Source organism: Mustela nigripes, chromosome 1, assembly GCF_022355385.1.
Source record: "Mustela nigripes isolate SB6536 chromosome 1, MUSNIG.SB6536, whole genome shotgun sequence".
In the NCBI taxonomy this organism is placed as follows: domain Eukaryota; kingdom Metazoa; phylum Chordata; class Mammalia; order Carnivora; family Mustelidae; genus Mustela; species Mustela nigripes.
This window is the reverse complement of record NC_081557.1, coordinates 22,083,440-22,101,418: the sequence shown is the minus strand read 5'-3', so window position 1 is coordinate 22,101,418 and position 17,979 is coordinate 22,083,440. Positions and strand designations below refer to the sequence as shown.

Genomic DNA, 17,979 nt, shown 5'->3' with positions numbered 1-17,979 from the left:
AATGTTTCAAATAGAGAAATTCAGAACAAGTCTTTTCACATCCATAAACTTTTGTGTTCATGCTGAGTATCTTAGCAGCTAAACTCTAAGTTAGGTAGTGGACTGCTTAGAACTAACCACTAATATGGGATCATGAAATGTGGACTCCAGTGGCCTTGTGAATTTCTCTCAGTGTGAAATCTTTTATTTTTAAAACAAGAACTAAAAATAATTACATGGTGAAGGAACAACATACTTTTGTGAGTTTACATCTATAAAATTTTGGGAAATATTTTTAATGTAGTTGTTGATAAGAGTGTCATTATAGGAAGCATAGCATCACCTTCTGTCACATAATGTAATCTATTTTAAGTGGTCTGTTTAAATGCACTTTGCTAAGGACAATATTTAAGGATGAAAATTAGAGATTAGGTTTAATCTCTTGATCATAGTTACCAATTACTAGAAGATAAAGTTAGATATTCTGGCTGTCAGTTTTTCATGAGTTCCTTAATCAAGGTATTCTCAACTGAGAATCTGGTTTTTATTTTTCTAGATCTTTTCAACCAGTCTGAAGTAGCTTGTAAGAAATTAACATTTTTAAAAGTGTAAAAAAGAAGCAATTTTAAGAACTCTGCTGAATTGTATTAAACCTATTTTAATATTGCACCATATGTGTCAAATTCTAATCTTTGAAAATTTAGTAACTTCATATGAGTCTGGTGCATTGTAAAAGAATCTATTATTCTTCACAATAGTGAATAATAGACTTTGCTACTGTAGGCTACTTATAAGAATCTGTAATTCTTATAGCTCCAGTTTTTATTTTCTTCTGTTTTATATTACATATTCTGGTATCTGATTAATTTTTTAAATGAAATCTTAGCTTATATATATTTTACAGATGTATTTAATTTACTTTCTTGGCCAAGGATGTTTGAAACTTTTTATACAAATAAACTCCAAATTATCTGTAAGTTTCTGTCTATATATACAATTAGTTGCAGAGTACGTAACATTTTACCTTAGTGTAACTATGCATATTAAATAAGAGCAAGATATTTGAAATGGTCAATAAGATAAATGTGGAAAAATTACCACTTAGAAATCTTTCATTATACTTAATCTAACCAAAGCATATTCAGCAAGCCATAAAAAGAAAAATAATTTTAAAACTTTTTTGTTCTAAAATAACTTTGTGATATTACATTTCATACAGTGATTCCTACTGTATTTCCTTGTAGTGATGGTGGTTGTTAAAGTACTGTTTAGAGCCAAAATTTTCAAATATATCAATGATAGAAATAGTGAAACGTCTCATCACAGTATGGAGATTGAGTCATCTGTTAGGGCATATGGAATCTTTGGCTGTTGGACTGCAGTCTTTATAATGCCCAGTGTCCACGCATGGACACAACTGTTCTGGGAACAGAAGCAGAAAGAGACCTCTGTGTTCAGTCCACTTGAACATGGTAGAAGAAAAAAGGAAAAAGGATCTTTAATGTTAATTATTTTTATTATAAACTATTTTTGACTTCATCACTTTTTATGTACAGAAAATAGATACAACTTTATTTAATTTTGCCTTTTTTTAACAAATAAAATTACTAAGCTTTTAGTCTTTGGTGTTACAAGCTGTCTGAAAAATACCTGTGAGAAAATGTAAGTTTTGAGTTTTTCCTACTTATATACCTGGATGCATACTTTCTCTTAAAGAAAGATTACTATCTTCAAAAAAAGATACTTATTTCTTAATATTGAAAGAAAATGTGCTTGTAACTAAATATAATTTAAAACTCTTTAAGTACCAGGTCATATATTATATCCTAACATTATGTTTTAGCCTTTTGCTATTAATTGCATTATTATTATATAAAGAGTTTCTGCTTCTTTAATAATATTTTCGCACCCTATGTAGTTAATATTTAATGTTGGGGAGGACAAGGGGAGAGATTAAATTAGCCTTGTAACCTCTTTCTCTTCCAGGCTGATGATGGAAAATAAAAGCTCTTAGCCACAAAATGTAACACTTAGAATTAATATTTAATTAGACTAGCAAATTGTACACTGTGGCTGAAAGCTTCCAAAGAGTTGTTAGTGCCACAATTGACCTACAGGTTTAATAATAACTCACTTCTAGAAGCAAGTGCCAGTTCAGCATAGTAGAGCCACTGTAAGAAAGTCCTGAGAGATTAAAATCAGCAAACCAAATGGCAGGCAGGGATTCCTGGGATGGAGCCTTCTGGAAAGCTGGGAGCTGGAATAGCTTTTAAGCCAGGATTCAGATGAGAACAGTGGGTGAAAAAGCTGATCCCTCCTGTTCTGGGAGCTTCTGGTTGTAGGCCAAAATCTTAGAACAGATTTTTACTAAATGTTTTTGCTGCAGCTATTAACTTACATTGAAAATCAAATATTGAATAATTTTTCTGTAAAATTTAACAAATTTTTTGTGTAAACATTAGTTCTTAATTTCTTACATATTAGTACATAATATCTGTAAACTCAGATCATTAGATTATCAGATAGGTTTGGCGCTGTACATCTATGCTGTTTTGCTGTGACATGCTGTTTCCTTGTTCCCTGTATAGTTGATTTATATGGTTCATTTCTATATTATTTCATTACGGGGCATTATGCAGAGCCTGAGAAAGAGATTGTGAAGTCGGTAGCCCAAGAAATGTTTTTCTTCAAGAAAGTACGTAAATCAACAAATATAAAATCAAAGGCATTCTGAATTTTTAAAGGCCTTATATTATAAAAAGCAATGCTACATTTGCTTATGCTTAGGATGCAATTAAATTACAAGATAAATAATTGGACCTCCTGGTGAAACATTGGATCCTTATATCTCTGAGAAATTAATCTGGTGAAAAATAGGATACCATGAATTTGAAAATGTGCAAATGTAGAACAGCCAACTAAAGAAGGAAGACCTTACATAATTTATTGGTGTTATCTTCAATAATTAAAGAAAAGCTAGTCATTAGTTAAAAATTCAAGCAGATGAGAACCTTGCCAGCAGAGGGAGTAGTCCTGTCTGCCGTCAGGTTCCCATCATTTTCCCACCTGCCTCAGCTCTTTTCCCAGCCAGTCTCCCATCTGGACCTGGCTCTGTCAGCCTGTTCCTGATGACAGGCTATCATTTTATACTCAATATGGGATTATTCTAAGCTGATTTTAAACTTTAGTATCTTTAACCTACCACTGCATCACAAACATCAGCTGGATGCTCTGTTTGATATTTGGATATTAGCAATTGTTTTTCCAGGCAAGCTATGAGCTTTTGGACATCTGTGAATTACATTTTAACAGTTTCAAGTAGAAAGTAGTAGGCAACAAATTTCTGATTTAAGAAGTTACCCATTATATATTTTTAAACCAAAGATGCAAATGTCCATATGTGTAGTATGAAACTATCATTTATGTAAAAATACCTAAAATTAATTTTGAATATTATACCATTATTCTCTTGACCCTATTCATTATAATATTTTGCTTACCCCATGTATAAGAGTGTTATATTAAGATTTTTTAAAATGTTTAATAGAATAACCTATTGAAAAGAAAACTGGAAAAAAAAAAAACTGATGTTCTGCAAAGCAGGTACTATTTGAAGCCAGTGTAAATGTAAGTAATATTTCTGAAAACAATATCATGTGTTCTTAAAAAAATTTTCACACCAAAACTTAGAATACCAAGTATTTGAACACATAGAAATCACAAAAAGATATGGCTCCGTTGCTTAATCCTAGTAGAATTTGACAATTTAGCAATTTATTTTGCCCTTGAAGTTAAGTATATTTGCCATAAGCTCTTTTGTGGATATGTTTTAAAGCATTAGAACAATGAATCAAAATATGTTTATGATGTTCCTACATAAATACCATATATGATGCTACCAAGAGAGTGTTATAGCTACAATTTTTAAAATTTATGCAAGTTCCTCTGTATTTTAAAATTAGCTATGTGAATTTCAATAAAAGTTCAGTATTAAATCTGGAAAGATTTAATCTAATACCTTTACTAAGGTATTATAAATATTTATTAGTATAACTTGATTTGATAAAATTATATTCTTTCTTAAACTCAAAATAATTATGAACAGAATTATTTTTCCCACTATAAAATATTTTTATAAAATCAAAATTTAATCTATGAGTAAATGACAACTCTGGGGAAGATGGAAGGTTTGTAAAAACTTACAGTATAAACAATTTTATTACTTCATAGTCTCAATCCTAAAGAATGTAGAACTTAATAAACATAGAAAAACAAATACCGCATTACATATCTCTCGATTTCTCTTTTATTCAAGCTTTTTAAAATTACATGACAAAGAAATGTCATTAATTCTAGTATGTCTGTGTTTCTATGCATATTATTTCTCAGAAAAATGTTATAACGTGAGCTGTGGAGTAGTATACTTGCTTTTCTTGGGATTCTTCTCCCCCGCCCCCAACATACACACACATATAGACACACATCATATCATGTAATAGATTCAAACATAAAGTAATTTAAATCTTTCTTTAACTTTTCAATATTAACTTAGTAGTGCTTTTGCACTATTGTAGTCCCAAATCTGTTATGTGTGCCATATATCAAATGGGAGCTCTACCTTTTATGTTGTATATTTGCTACCTTTCTTATTTTAGTAACTCAAAAACTTATTTGAGCCATTGCATAAATGTTTTTGTCAATTGATTTTTTTTTCTTTTCAAGCTTCTTAATAATTAAGTGACTGGTTAATTACTTTTTAATCTCTTGTTAAAAATCTCTCCGGGCAGTATACTTTGTATTGGGACAAACTGTATCTTTTTATATTGTTGAGATAATTGGGTCAAAGAAAGTAAGAAAACATTCAGGGTTTAGGGTTTCTGATTGTTACTTGGTTACTCTAAAGAGGTATCTCAACTATTTTTATTAGAAAATGGAGGGAGCTTATGTGGCAGTAGTTGAATTTTATCTGTTGAAGTTCATAGTTTTGGTTTAATGAGCTTTGAATTGCAAGGGAGCATTAAACTAATCTTCCTTTATTTAAAATCCATTTAATGGATTTGGCATATCCTAATAAAGAGGTTACCATTCTATAAAAGAAAACAGGAAACATCCTATGAAACCAAGCAAGAAATAATCAAAATAAAAACTGAAATATTTTGTGAAATTAAAATTGGGGTAAAAAATGACCAACTGGACTTTTGATTTGCCTTTTGATTTGCCTTTTTTGTTTGCAACAGCATTTGACATGATTTAAATCTAAATAAATAATTAAGAAATTGCACTGCAAGTTTTAAGAACCTTTAAGAACCTTTTATGTAACTTAATACAATGCTATTTGAGACTGCCAGCAAACTCTTAAAACTCCTGGACACCGGCTCTCTTCTCTTCTGGCTTCCCTCCTAGTCATGTCTTGGCTACTGTCCAGAGCTGACAACTTTCACCCAGGAGTGAAGGGAGATTTGTCTAGTAGAGGGAGGACTTTTGAGCCATCCTGGATTTTCACATCCAGATGGGCAAGGAGGAGGGGTGGCAGTACCATTGTACATACTTGGGTGATGTCATTGTGCCATGCATGAATATAACCATTAATTTACTCCTACTGGTGAATCCTGAATGCCCTTACTCAAATGTTCCTTATTAGAAACTGTAATGTTAGCAACTTCAAAATTAACACAAAAATTACTCAAACTTTATGTCCCAGTAATTGATGCACAAATACCTTGAGATTCTTCATTTCCAGTCACATATACTGCAGAAATCAAAGATGCTTCACATCTTGGCTAATAACATAAAAACACTTAGAATCTGTGAAGATGAGAATGTGGAAGTTTAAGGCCTCTCTGCTCAGAGCATTATGCTAAAGCTTTCTGAACACTGTGAATTATATTATGACAATTTATTGTCCATAGTGCATTCGCCCTAAAGTGAATTGTGATTGTTATGCTTTGGAGGATTTTTAAAGCTATTAATTTTAGACTCTTTTAAGTAAATTTGCCTATCTTTATCTAAAAGACCGCTTAGTATTAGCATTATGATTTGAGAGACCTTTTGACAAGAGTGGTTGTTAAGATATGATTATGTCAGTATACCATACTCCCTATGCATCTTGGAGGTACAGAAGGAATCTGTAACACTATTTCAGCTTTTTAAAAAATATGTACATTTACATGCCCAAATATCTCATCACCGGAATACTGAATGAGTTTATAATTAAGGTAAAGATTATCTCAGTCAGAAACTTAGATGTTATTCTTACATAATTTCCAGTACTTTTTATTCTATAGACTTTTTTTAGTATCTGTCAACTTTTACCATCTAGCTTACCACATTACATAAACTTTCAAAACTGCTGTGCAGAAAACAGTAAGGTCATTGTTAAATATAACTTACTTTGTGGTAATGATTAAAACTTTTTTCTTGCTCTAATGCTTCATCAAAGCTTTTAAAATCAAATTTAGTTTATAATTAATAACTGTAGTATAAACTGATAGAGCTTAGAAACACAATAAATTAAATATATGAATGAGTTTCTGAGATTTCTAAACCCAGCCTGTATACATCTTTTATTTTGCAATTCATTAATTTTTCTCCACCAAGTGGAGGGTTGATTTTTTAAAATCTCCCATAAATTACCCTAAAAAGATTTATAATGTTGACAAATGTTACAGGGTGTTAAGTGGTTTATTAGTAAATTTTAAGGTTAAAGAAAGAAACCTTCTTTGAATGTCAGGGTGTCCATCTAAATATACAGGACCTTGCTTATATACTACTTGAATGGAAGACTAATTCCATCCTTAAACCTTACAACTTCTATTATTAAAATAATTGAAAAAGCCCTAGCTTATATCACTACATATCTGAATAGTTGAGTTCTAACAAAACTAACTTTTATCATTTTAGATTCAGATATTTAGATACAAAGGTTTAGTCTTTTATGTATAGATAAAAGGAAATCTGACCTTTTGATTAAGAAATATTGTCAGTAGCCTTTATAAGTGCTTGTTCATCTGAGGGTCCATGACAGGAGTACTCTTCCCAGTTGAGTTTATCCTAAAAATGAAATGATAAGAGCCTGCTGGTTGTTATCTAAGATTCTTCTTCATGGGAGAACCACATGGTTATTCTTCATCTCCCACTTGTTCTCACCCTCTACAACCAACCCAGCCACACCCCACCCCCACCCCAACATTGTTCAGTACTCAGCACAATGAATCATTTTCAAGTTGACTCATTGTGAACTGTCTCCCAGCTGTTGGAATGTCTGGCAGACATTTTTGTTTGGGTGAAGAATAACTGGCTGAAACCCAACCTGGATGAGTTTGATATAATGGTCTTTGGCTAAAGAAATATTGAGAGGAACTTGTTTATGGCCTCTGAAGCCCCTGTTATTCCTGGAGTAGGACCATCCCCTGTGGCATAGAACTGAAAGTAAGGAATCAATCTGTATTATTTTCTCACCATTGAATGAAAAATTGCCTTAGAAAAAAATAGGCATTTTCAAATTATGTTTGTTTTTCTACACTTGGTACCCACGTGATTAAGAGTATTAAAGCCAATTAAGGATAACTATTTTTGCTGGTTCCTTTTAAGAGCACTGATTCAAAGGCCAAAATATTCTTTATACAACACACATTTCCACTTACAGAGGAGTTCCAAATACTGCCCTAGGTATGAGTTAACCAGTCATTTCAGCATAATGTTTAGTGACAGATACTACTATGTATTTCAGACTGAGTCAGATAACATTGACCAGTTTTCTTTTGTTTTTCTTTCTTATGCAATCTCTACTAGAGGACTTAAGAAACAGAGGAATACTAGTAAGCTCAGTAGTCAATCATGTTTTCAGAAAGTGAATGTGTTTCATTCACTTTCATTAGACTTTCCTCTAACAGGGGTCATAGGATCAAACTAAAGTTTTCTTAACTGTTTTACATTTCCCATCCTTTTCTAAAGATTATTTTTAAACTGGTAGATATTACCAGGGTCTAAAATGGGAGTTTCAAAATTATAAAATTTTACAAAGAACTATTTTTTTCAATTTACCTAGAACTTGAGAGCAAAAATGTTATAACATATGAAAGACGTTATAACATACAAAACATTTGCTGACGTATCACTCTGTCAGGGGCTAAAAGAAATACTGAATCTCCATTAAATAATACAATTCAGGAGAACCTATGGGGTATTTAATGATTATATTTTTAATGATTTTTTTATAGCCATGAAATTCTGGGCATTTTAGAACCTTCACTACTTAAAATATGACCTTTTTAAACAATGCATTATTTAGCATGTTTTTGGTTCATGTCAGGTTGTGTTGGAAAAAAAGCATAGGCTACTAGTCTAGCGTTAGTCTTCTACCATCTTTTCTTTGCCTTTATTGTTATCCCAGAGCCAAATAGCAGCATCTGGAAGGAGAGAACAGAAGACTCCAGAGCTAGCCATGTTGCAGTCTCTTAGCTGGACCCTTCCGTGCTTCTGAAATGATACAGAGGACCTCAGCTGTTACAGGGCTGGGACCTGGTCCCAGTTGACAGATGATAGTGGGACCTTGCCTTACACCACATTATACTGTACTATCTTCTGCTTCTGAATCCTGATGTCAGATTTTCCAATGGGTAAAGTAATAGTGTGTGAGGATAAAGGTAGCCTTGACCCTTAAAACAGAAGAAAAATAATCATTTATGTTCCCTACCAAAAATAAGGTATGTCCCCTCAGCTCTTCCAACTAGAGTAGCATACCTACATGGGCGAGAATTTTCAATTAAGAGCATATTTTCATCCAGTTTTCATCCTGTGGCAGCTTTGAATTACTCCTCTATGTTGATAGTTTATCTCCTCTACCATTTTCACTGAAGTGGCATAATGGCACTGAATACATATTATGTTTTTAAACATAAAATGAGTGTTTTGTTTTCTTGTTTTACAGAATAAAGCAGTTATTACTCGTGTTACAAACTTGTCAGATACAGTAGTTGGTCTGGAATCATTCATTGGTTCTGAGAGAGAAACCAACCCATTATATAAGGATTATCATGGTAAGCAGCACCTTTATCACGGGAAGAGAGTACCCTGGGTTGCCTTTAGGTTTACCTGGAAGCATTGTATCCGGTCATAGTATCTACTGTCAAGTAGCAAGAATTTTATTTTATAATACATCTGTCAAATGTTTTCCATTCCTGACCGTTCTTTCATGGCAGCTTATCACCAAACTACATTAAGACTATGGATTATGGTAACTGCTTGAAATAAGTCCAACCCATGTACTAAGGCATGGTTCAGTCAGAAAAATATTTTATTGTCCCAGAGACTTAAAGCTGTCATGAAATTAGTTATACTTATTAGCCATTTTGAAATAAATATCATATTAACTCCATTAATAACAGCTTTGTGTAGTGGTTTACACTTTACAAAGCCTACCTATGTAATAAATAAAATTCATATTTATTATGTTATAAAAGTCCTAGTTAGTCACATTTTCATGAAGTGAACATCTTTGATTATATTTGAACTTTGCTCATTTTGTTGTTTGAGTTTTGAGGAGATTTTATAATATTGCGATCCTAGTATAAATACAGGTCAACGAATCAGATTTTAATTATTTTTTGAAGTTCTTAGCAATATTTTGGTCATTTGGTTAATTTGGAGATTTTTTAAACATAAAGATTCTTACATAGAATCATTGAAATAGGAAAGGTTTAATAATTTTTTACATCTCATCTATAAATAAAATACAGAATATGGTGAATGATTTTTACCTATTATACTGAGTAAATGTCAATTATTGCTGTTTTTATTATTATGGACCTACTATACTTCCATGGAAACCTCTAAAGACTGAATAGCTTATTTGAACCCTGCTAGAAGATTATATAAGATTGTGATTGCAGGACTATAACAATTCCTGACTCTACAAAAAAAAAAAAAATTAGAAGATACTTTATATGATAACCACCATTGCTTTGAAGAGTCAGCATACAATCTTTTAAAAAATAATAGAACAGTATAATCTAACAATAAAGTATTTTTCAAAGGCTAGAAACTACAAGCTATGAACAAAAGCTACATAAAATAATTCACCTCATGATTATTAACTTGCATAACTGTGTATGCTATATGCCCAGATTAGCCCTATGTATAATTATTTAATCCATTATTGTTACTATTATAGGAAGAGGACTATTAAGATTAAACTATTTTTTTAATTTGTTGTTAAACTGTAGTTGACATACCACATTGTATTAGTTTAAGGTGTGCAAAGTCATGATGTGATAGGTGTATGTATTGTAAAATGACTGCAAGAGTTAAGTTTCATTAACATAGATTACCACACATAGTTCACAATGATTTTTTTTTTCTAGTGACAAGAAGTCTAAGATCTCCTCTCTTAGCTACTTTCAAATATACAACACATTATTGTTAAGCATAGTCACCATGCTGTACATTACATCCCTAGCACTTATTTGTTTCATAACTGGATGACTTTTTTTTCATTTGTTTTTATTTCCACTTTCTTTTAAAACAACTCAAGTTAAATACTGCCTTAATAAATTATATCTGAGTATCATTTGTAAATATTATGACCTAATAAATTTAGTAAATTGTTTTTTATATTCCAAGACTGTTATTTTGATTAAAACATTTCAAGGGTGAAAGGCCATGATGTTTTGTGCTGAAATCCCTGAATCGATAAATCATTAGGAACAGATTCATGAATGGCTTTGACAAGAAGTAACATTTCTGTTAATAAGAAGATAAACTGTATTCATTCATTGTATAAGGCCTCCTGACTTAAGGGCTAAACCAACACATACATATCAAGATAAAATGAGGAATGTGCAAGTGAAAGTCCGGTGTGCTCATTTTTAATGTATTTTACTAAATAGCTCTGTTTAAGATATTTTTAATCTGCATCTAAAAACTGTCTTCATAACATATTTTGCCTTTTTTTAAGTTTAATAAATTAGATCAGATATTTCAGTGAATTATTTTTGAAGGGACCATTTTGAAAGTTAAGAACCTAGAGGTTTACCCTGTTAAGCTAAAACGAATACATACATTCCTATGCCTTCAAACGCACACACACTGTATACTAGAGAAACAGTTCTTTAAATAAGAGGCATCTCATTTGTTCAGATTTGGATTTGCTTTCTTCCCCCATGTACAGAGATCAATGTCTTTGGGACAATGATTTTTAAATAGGGGCTGAGTTAGGCGGAGAGATGCACTTCAGGCAGAGAGATGCACTGAAGAATCTTCCATGTCTTCATCTGTGGCAGATGACCCCGAGTTTAGTCAGAAACTGCATTAAGCTGCACAAAAGGCATCCAGTGCCCTTGTCAGAAGAAATTAGCAAGTGTTTCTACTGACAAGAGGCCAAAGCTCACGGTTTACCTAGCACTGTTACAAAGCTTATAACAGCTACATAAAGGTCTAACATGGCACAGAAATGAGTGTCTTGGGATGGCATAGGGGTTAAAGTTTGATCCTAGAGTGTGCTCTGAAATGTAGTTTTCTTCAATGGTTTGCTCAAGTCATTAATAAGGTACAAAATGAAATACTTTTCATTAGTGCTTCACTGGTTATCAGTAACCCATAAGCCGTGTTTTGCTGGCTGCTTACTGGTGCATTTAATAAAATAAAGATCACTCAGTGGTGCCGTGAGCAGCATGCAAGGTGATACCCATATTTGCTTACTGTAAATACAAGAGAAAATCACACACAAACCGGCTGTAGTTTTGACAAGTATTAAGATCCCTCTTTACATCTGTACTTCTGTACCAAAGTGCAATTAGTTTTCCTCGCACAAGGATTTCTGTTTATCTTATTCTGCTTGATTACTTGAGTATAATCACAGCATTTGCTTCATTGCTCCTGGTAGTAAGCTCCAGTTTTAAAAGGGGAGGATGCTTGTGTGAAAATTTACAGGATTCTGCTGTAAGACTCTTAATTTTATGCATCTAAGACAGTGTTTTAAATTTTGTTTTCTTTTAATTTCCTTTTCACAAGGTTTGATTCATATCCGGCAGATTCCTCGGCTTAATAACTTGATTTATGATGTATCTGATGTCAAAGACTTAGCTTTTAAATTAAAAAGGAAGCTATTCACCATTGAGGTAAGAGAGAATTTTTGTATTTTAGTTCATGACTTGAGGTTAAATGGTCTGTGTGTGTGTGTGTGTATATATATATATATATATATATATATAATATGTATATATATATATATACATTTTTTTACTTAATGAAATTCTTAGAAGATGTTTCCTGCTAATATTCTTAAGTTCTTTCAGTGTAACAGAATAATGTTTTTAGAACTATCTTTTTTTTTTCTCTTTTAGTGACATATCATTTGAGTATAGTAAAAAATGATTTTGTTTTAAGTGTCTATTCAAAGTAAACTCCAAACTTCCATGAGAAGTATGACATGCATATTTCCAAGGCTTTCAAAAGCATATTTAATTAAATGTTAATGAGCTGTGATTATTGTGTGTGGAGTGTGAATGCTACCCACAGTTGTGTATGGCTAAGTAAAGAGGATCCTTATCTACATTCTAAAAGCAGTTTTCTTTACTATTAGTGAATTCACCTTTCCACTTTCCATGATGAACAAAACAAAATATAATTTACACCAGGGTCTTTAATCAAATTTTCTACAAAACTGAAACTTTTTTGGTGACCTTCATGCAAGCAGTAGTGACAGAAAGTAGTGGTACAAAAGATTTATTTCAACTTAATCTTGCTAAAGAGCAAATGAACATAGCACTATTAAGCAATTAGAGTTGATGTATTTATTAACGAAATAAATGCTCAGGGAGAGATGGCTTTTGGGTGATGTGATAGTTATCAGTATAGTCGGTGCAATTTTTTTAACAAAGACATAAAACAGCCAAGCAGCCTTGACAAACCATTTTGTTTAATCTCTTTTCAAATGAAAAGCTCTTAAGCAGGCCACTTGTCTTAACTGCTTGAAACCATAAAAAGAGAGAATTGCCACCAATAAATTAGCATATTTTTAACTTCATCACCAAATGATGGTCAATGTGGCTTGGCACTGCTTTGGTGTTTGGGACTTCACCCTTAAGTGACCACTTTGGCCCTTTTTTGACCCTCTGCCCTCTTTAGCCGGCCACTTGATAAGGTGACTTCATGGTTCTCTCTCTTTTTTTCTTTCCCTTCACATTTGCAAGTAGCACTAACCTATAAATCATTGTAAGGGCCCTATCCAGTGACAAATTAATGTGCCCTCCTCCTAATTAATGGTCATCAATGTCCTTAATTATCTAATCCTATTGAGAGCAGTTAATAGTTAATCAGGCAGCCAGTTCTTCAAGCAGGTCATCTCGGCAGGAGTGTTAGAAGTTTCTCATCTGGGGATACTCCCTTCAAAAGCCACTTAAAGCCAAAAGATCCAGAGTGTAAAAATACTGATTCTTGAGCTAATTTGCTTTAGTTCTCAGAAGAAACCACTGAAATGGAACCCAGCACTGTAATTGTTCAAACTTTGTTTCAATTTTTCTGATACAATACTGAAAAATTTACCATTATTATTTACCCATTTTAAGCGATACTTTGCTTAAAAATTTTGGAAGTATAAAGTTATAATTAGTGTCACAAGAATGCATGCCTCATCGTTTTAAGTTGAACTTATGTTTTTCATTAAAAATGTGGGGTTTTTTTCCTCTGCATGACGCCTTTCTCCCAAATGTGTGTTCTGACAACCAGGTCTAAGATAGCGTCTCTATCATCATACACACTAACCAAGCAGATTCCCTAGTGAAAATCCTGTTGCACCCAGAGAAAAAAGTAGCACTGTCGTGTGAATTATGTTTATTCTCTCTCACTCTCTCACTCTCTCACTCTCTCTCTTTCTCACACATGCACACAACACATATATGCACACATACACTGAGTCTTATTTTGGGCTTGAAGGGATAGAAATAAAGGACTAAATAATGTCAAGTGGAACCTCTCCTTTGAGTGAACTTAGGTTCTAGTAGTCCCTACACTTTACCACTATAGCTGATGTGAGATCTTTTCTAAACCACATAGGTTTCTGTTCCATTTCCTCTCTTCTATTCCCAGCATTCTAATCTAAGAGAATAATTATAACTGATCACCTGTGATTTGGAAGAAATATTTGAAAAGAAAACACAAATAGGTGGTTGGTTTTTAAAAAGTCAATATTTAATACAGTTGCTCAAATCCTTTACCTTTTTGGCTTATAACTTTCATCTTTTTTTATACATAGAAATATAGTTACAGCACATTCCAAATAATTTATTCACTCATGCAATAAAATTCAGTTTGGTGTTTAAGAATGAAACAAACCTGACAGAAACATATATAGATATAATTATAACAAGGTAAAATCATGTGGTTCACATAAAACTAAATGATTTAAATACAGTACTGTACCTTATAAAATACATAACCAAACAGATAGCAAGTCTTTGGTGATATTGTAGAAACTGGAAACAAGAGGATTTCCTTATTAGGGGAAAATTTATCTATCAAGTGACATTATTTTAATATGCACAACAAAATTTTTAAACTGATACTAAAAAATAATAATAAAATAAAAATAATAAAATGTGTACTAGTCTATAAAGTGTGAGATTCTAATATAGCAGACATTGAATCTGCATTCTACTTTCAGAAGAGAAAGGTGGTTTAGCAGGGAAAGCAGATATCTTTTCTGATTCCATACAGGTAGATTTGTTACATGGTGGAATTTTCTTATCAGTCACACAGTCTCAAAATTGTCATGTTGGAAACAAGGAGCAAAAAAAAAACCAGGAAAATATCTTCATCTCTATTTTTAGGGTACCCTTTCTTTGATTTTTTTAAATACTCTTTTTTATAGATGAAAACTAAATTTTTATTTATTTATTTATTATTATTTTTTTTTTTTTTTTTACTAACAGCCACCAAGAGCCTCTAACAAGTAGAGCAGCTTTAAACAGCAGTCTTTAAAATTTCTGAGTTATTTGGAAAAGGCAAAAGAATATTTATCTCTTCTTGGACTGTGTATTTGTATTATTCAGACTCAAGTGGAAGCATTTATCTAATCACAATAAATTTTTACTAATACCTAGTGTTCGTCAGTTATGAAGTTCTATAAATTCACCCCTCTACAAAAACCGTAGAGGAATCATATCTATAGTAATGACACTAAAATCTTAGCACGTATTCTGGATAGGTAAAAGAGAAAATTTAAGGTTGATTCAGTCTGGCTTCAGGTTAAAAAAAAAAATAGCTTTCCAATTCTTTAAAAATTTATAATCCTTATAAACTGTACGATGTAACTGTCTAGCATATTTGATTAACCATGACATGCTACTTATTTCTTGGCCTTACCACATAACCTTTATTCAATCATACCAAGATTTATTAAGCCATTATTGTGTACCAGGCCCTCTACTGGCTTACTTATACTTACTATATGGTAATTGAATATTTTATAACAAAAGGCTTTACTAAGATATAATAATAGACTCAATATATAGAAACTATGTCTTTTTCATCTTCCTATCTGTCCCAGAACTAAGAACAGAGCATACACTTAGCAGGTATAAAATCTTGCTGAAATACATATATGGATAGATAAGTTACAGAGTCTGAAAACTTGCCCAAACAATACAGCTATAAGTATTATATAAACTCCACCAGGCAAGTGATATATAAACATTACTTTCTTCATTAAGTTCCTTAAGAAATATAACTTGGGTACATAGCTTCACCTCCCAGCTGAAATAACTACTTAGACTTGTTTGGTTCTTTTTTTTTTTTTTTTCAGTTTTGTATTTTTGCTTCTCTGATGTTGGCATCATCATTAGCCAAATTTTTCTTTATATTAGTCATTATGATGTAATTGTGATACCTAAACAAGTAAGATTTGATAGGATTTGAAATGTGGCTTCATTTAATTTGATGATATCATAACAGCAAATTTTCAAAAATAAGGTAAAACAATATGTACATAGGTTTTAATTGGTCCCAAAATAGTAATTATCATAAGTAGTTTATTTATGTGGGTTTTGCACATTAAATGAATATTGACAGTCCAGAAAATCGAAATAGATTAAGTTTACTCAAGATTGTCTTTAATATTTTGCCCCTAATTCAGAACACAGGACTCCAGTACCGAGTCTCCAGTCATCAAAAACTTTCTCACAGAAGAACTGATAAACCACTATTTATTAAATAACAACTATTTTTGATGCACTTACTTAGAAAACTCCTTCTCAGGTATATTGAGACCAAAATATTATATGCCATCAGTATAAATCAGCTTTATATAGTACTACAGTATACTTGATATGATTCAGTAGAATTATCTGAAATTTTTACATATTGTAAAACCATAGACTCTTGTAGTCACTATGACAATGTTGGACAACGTAGAGTTGCATGATATCTTTGGTCCTAGGTTTCCTTACTTGCCTATGTTTTATACCAATAGTCTTTCCAGTTTTAAATAGGAGGTAGAAAGGGGACTGTTCACTATACCTGGAGATACAGGAGAGAATTGGTTAACTTACTTGTCAATTAACAGTTATGTCACAAAAAAGAAAAATAACGGAAACATAAATGTCTGACTCAAGAGCATTAAGTCGTAGCATGAGGGACCATATAGTCCAATATACCAATTCTGATAATGATGCCCTCTACAAATACTGCAATATTCAATTCCCAGATATACTACAGTTAGCAAAAGAAAATCAAAGAGGAACATGTGCATCTGTTCATCCAGATCAAATCACTTGTCAAAAGTAAATTCAAATTAGCATTCTCTAACAATGGAAATGTCATTTTGTACGTGTTTACATCTTAATATATTCGTTATATCACCATCCCCATATTTACACTTTATTTCCTAAGTAAGGTAGACATCCAGTAGGGTCATACAGGTTTCACAGATTCTCCAGAAGTTGGTAAGACTGTGCTCTTTTATATTTCACATGTCATAGTGAGCCTATCAAAAGTGCATACCACCTTAAGGGGAACACAGTTTTGAGACTCTGTCTAATCCTATTTCTTCCCACATTGGAATCTTAATTAGAAGAGATAAGAAAAAAAAAACACATCATTTAACTAAATTATTGTCTTGAATCTGTAGCAAAAGGTATAATCCGCAATTGGGCCAATTAGTGAACCCCATAGTTAGCTCTGCTGCAGCGACCAACTTGATTAGATCTGACACCACCCTGGTTCTCACTGTTGTTTTGCCAGGTATGATGGTCAGACTTCAAAGAGCTGGAGGCATCAGCAGGGCAAGGTTTGGAGGCCAGCTTAGGTCCGGTTGTTAATCTCTCTACTAAAACCACAGCAGCTCTCACACAAAACAAGCTTACACGACACAATCATGCGGTATTAAAGTTAGGGTTGAGTCATGCCAATTTGCCTTTGATTTTTTGATGATTGACCAAAGATGGCTACATGACTAGACACATGCTAGAAGTATACTGATTAGGTAAGTTCCCAAAATATTTGAAGCATTTTTTTAACTTCCTATATAAATGTTGGGGAACTTTATCCCCTTTGATCAAACTTCCGAAGTAATAGTACTATATCAGAAGGAAAATGAATATTTCTTAACTGGCAGCCTGAATCCCAAACTTTTCACTTACCACTTCATAAAAATTAGTGTTTACATTAATAATTCCTTAAGGAGAATGTAAAAAGAAATTCTAAGTGGTAAGCTTTTAAAAAATCTATTAAGTGCATTAAAAGAAAAAACATTTTTCCCTGAGTCATTTTTTTCACTGACAATTTTTCTGAAATTTCTTTATAATTATTTTCCACTTAAATGTTGAGTAAAGTGCCCTTCTAGGATGTGATTACATAAGTGTTCTTTTCTCTGCATTCTGATTTGTTGGAATACTGCAGTAATAGTGACATGTTTCCATTCTGAGAAAAGCCTAAGGCTGCTTTAGTATTATTCCGAATGATTGAAGCTGCCATCTTGCTGACTTTCCCTTAGGCAGCATAGGGCCT

General features: G+C 32.4%; 1 protein-coding gene across 2 annotated transcripts in view; it reads left to right on the top strand.

Moving 5' to 3' along the window:
• Positions 1 to 17,979, top strand: part of ELP4 (elongator acetyltransferase complex subunit 4) — a 243,466-nt gene that overhangs the window by 108,879 nt on the left and 116,608 nt on the right. For both annotated transcript variants that reach the window (XM_059406558.1, XM_059406566.1), the window contains exons 8-9: positions 8,909 to 9,017; positions 11,989 to 12,095. In XM_059406558.1, the coding sequence (XP_059262541.1) occupies positions 8,909 to 9,017; positions 11,989 to 12,095 (216 nt within the window). The remainder of the gene's footprint in view (positions 1 to 8,908; positions 9,018 to 11,988; positions 12,096 to 17,979) is intronic.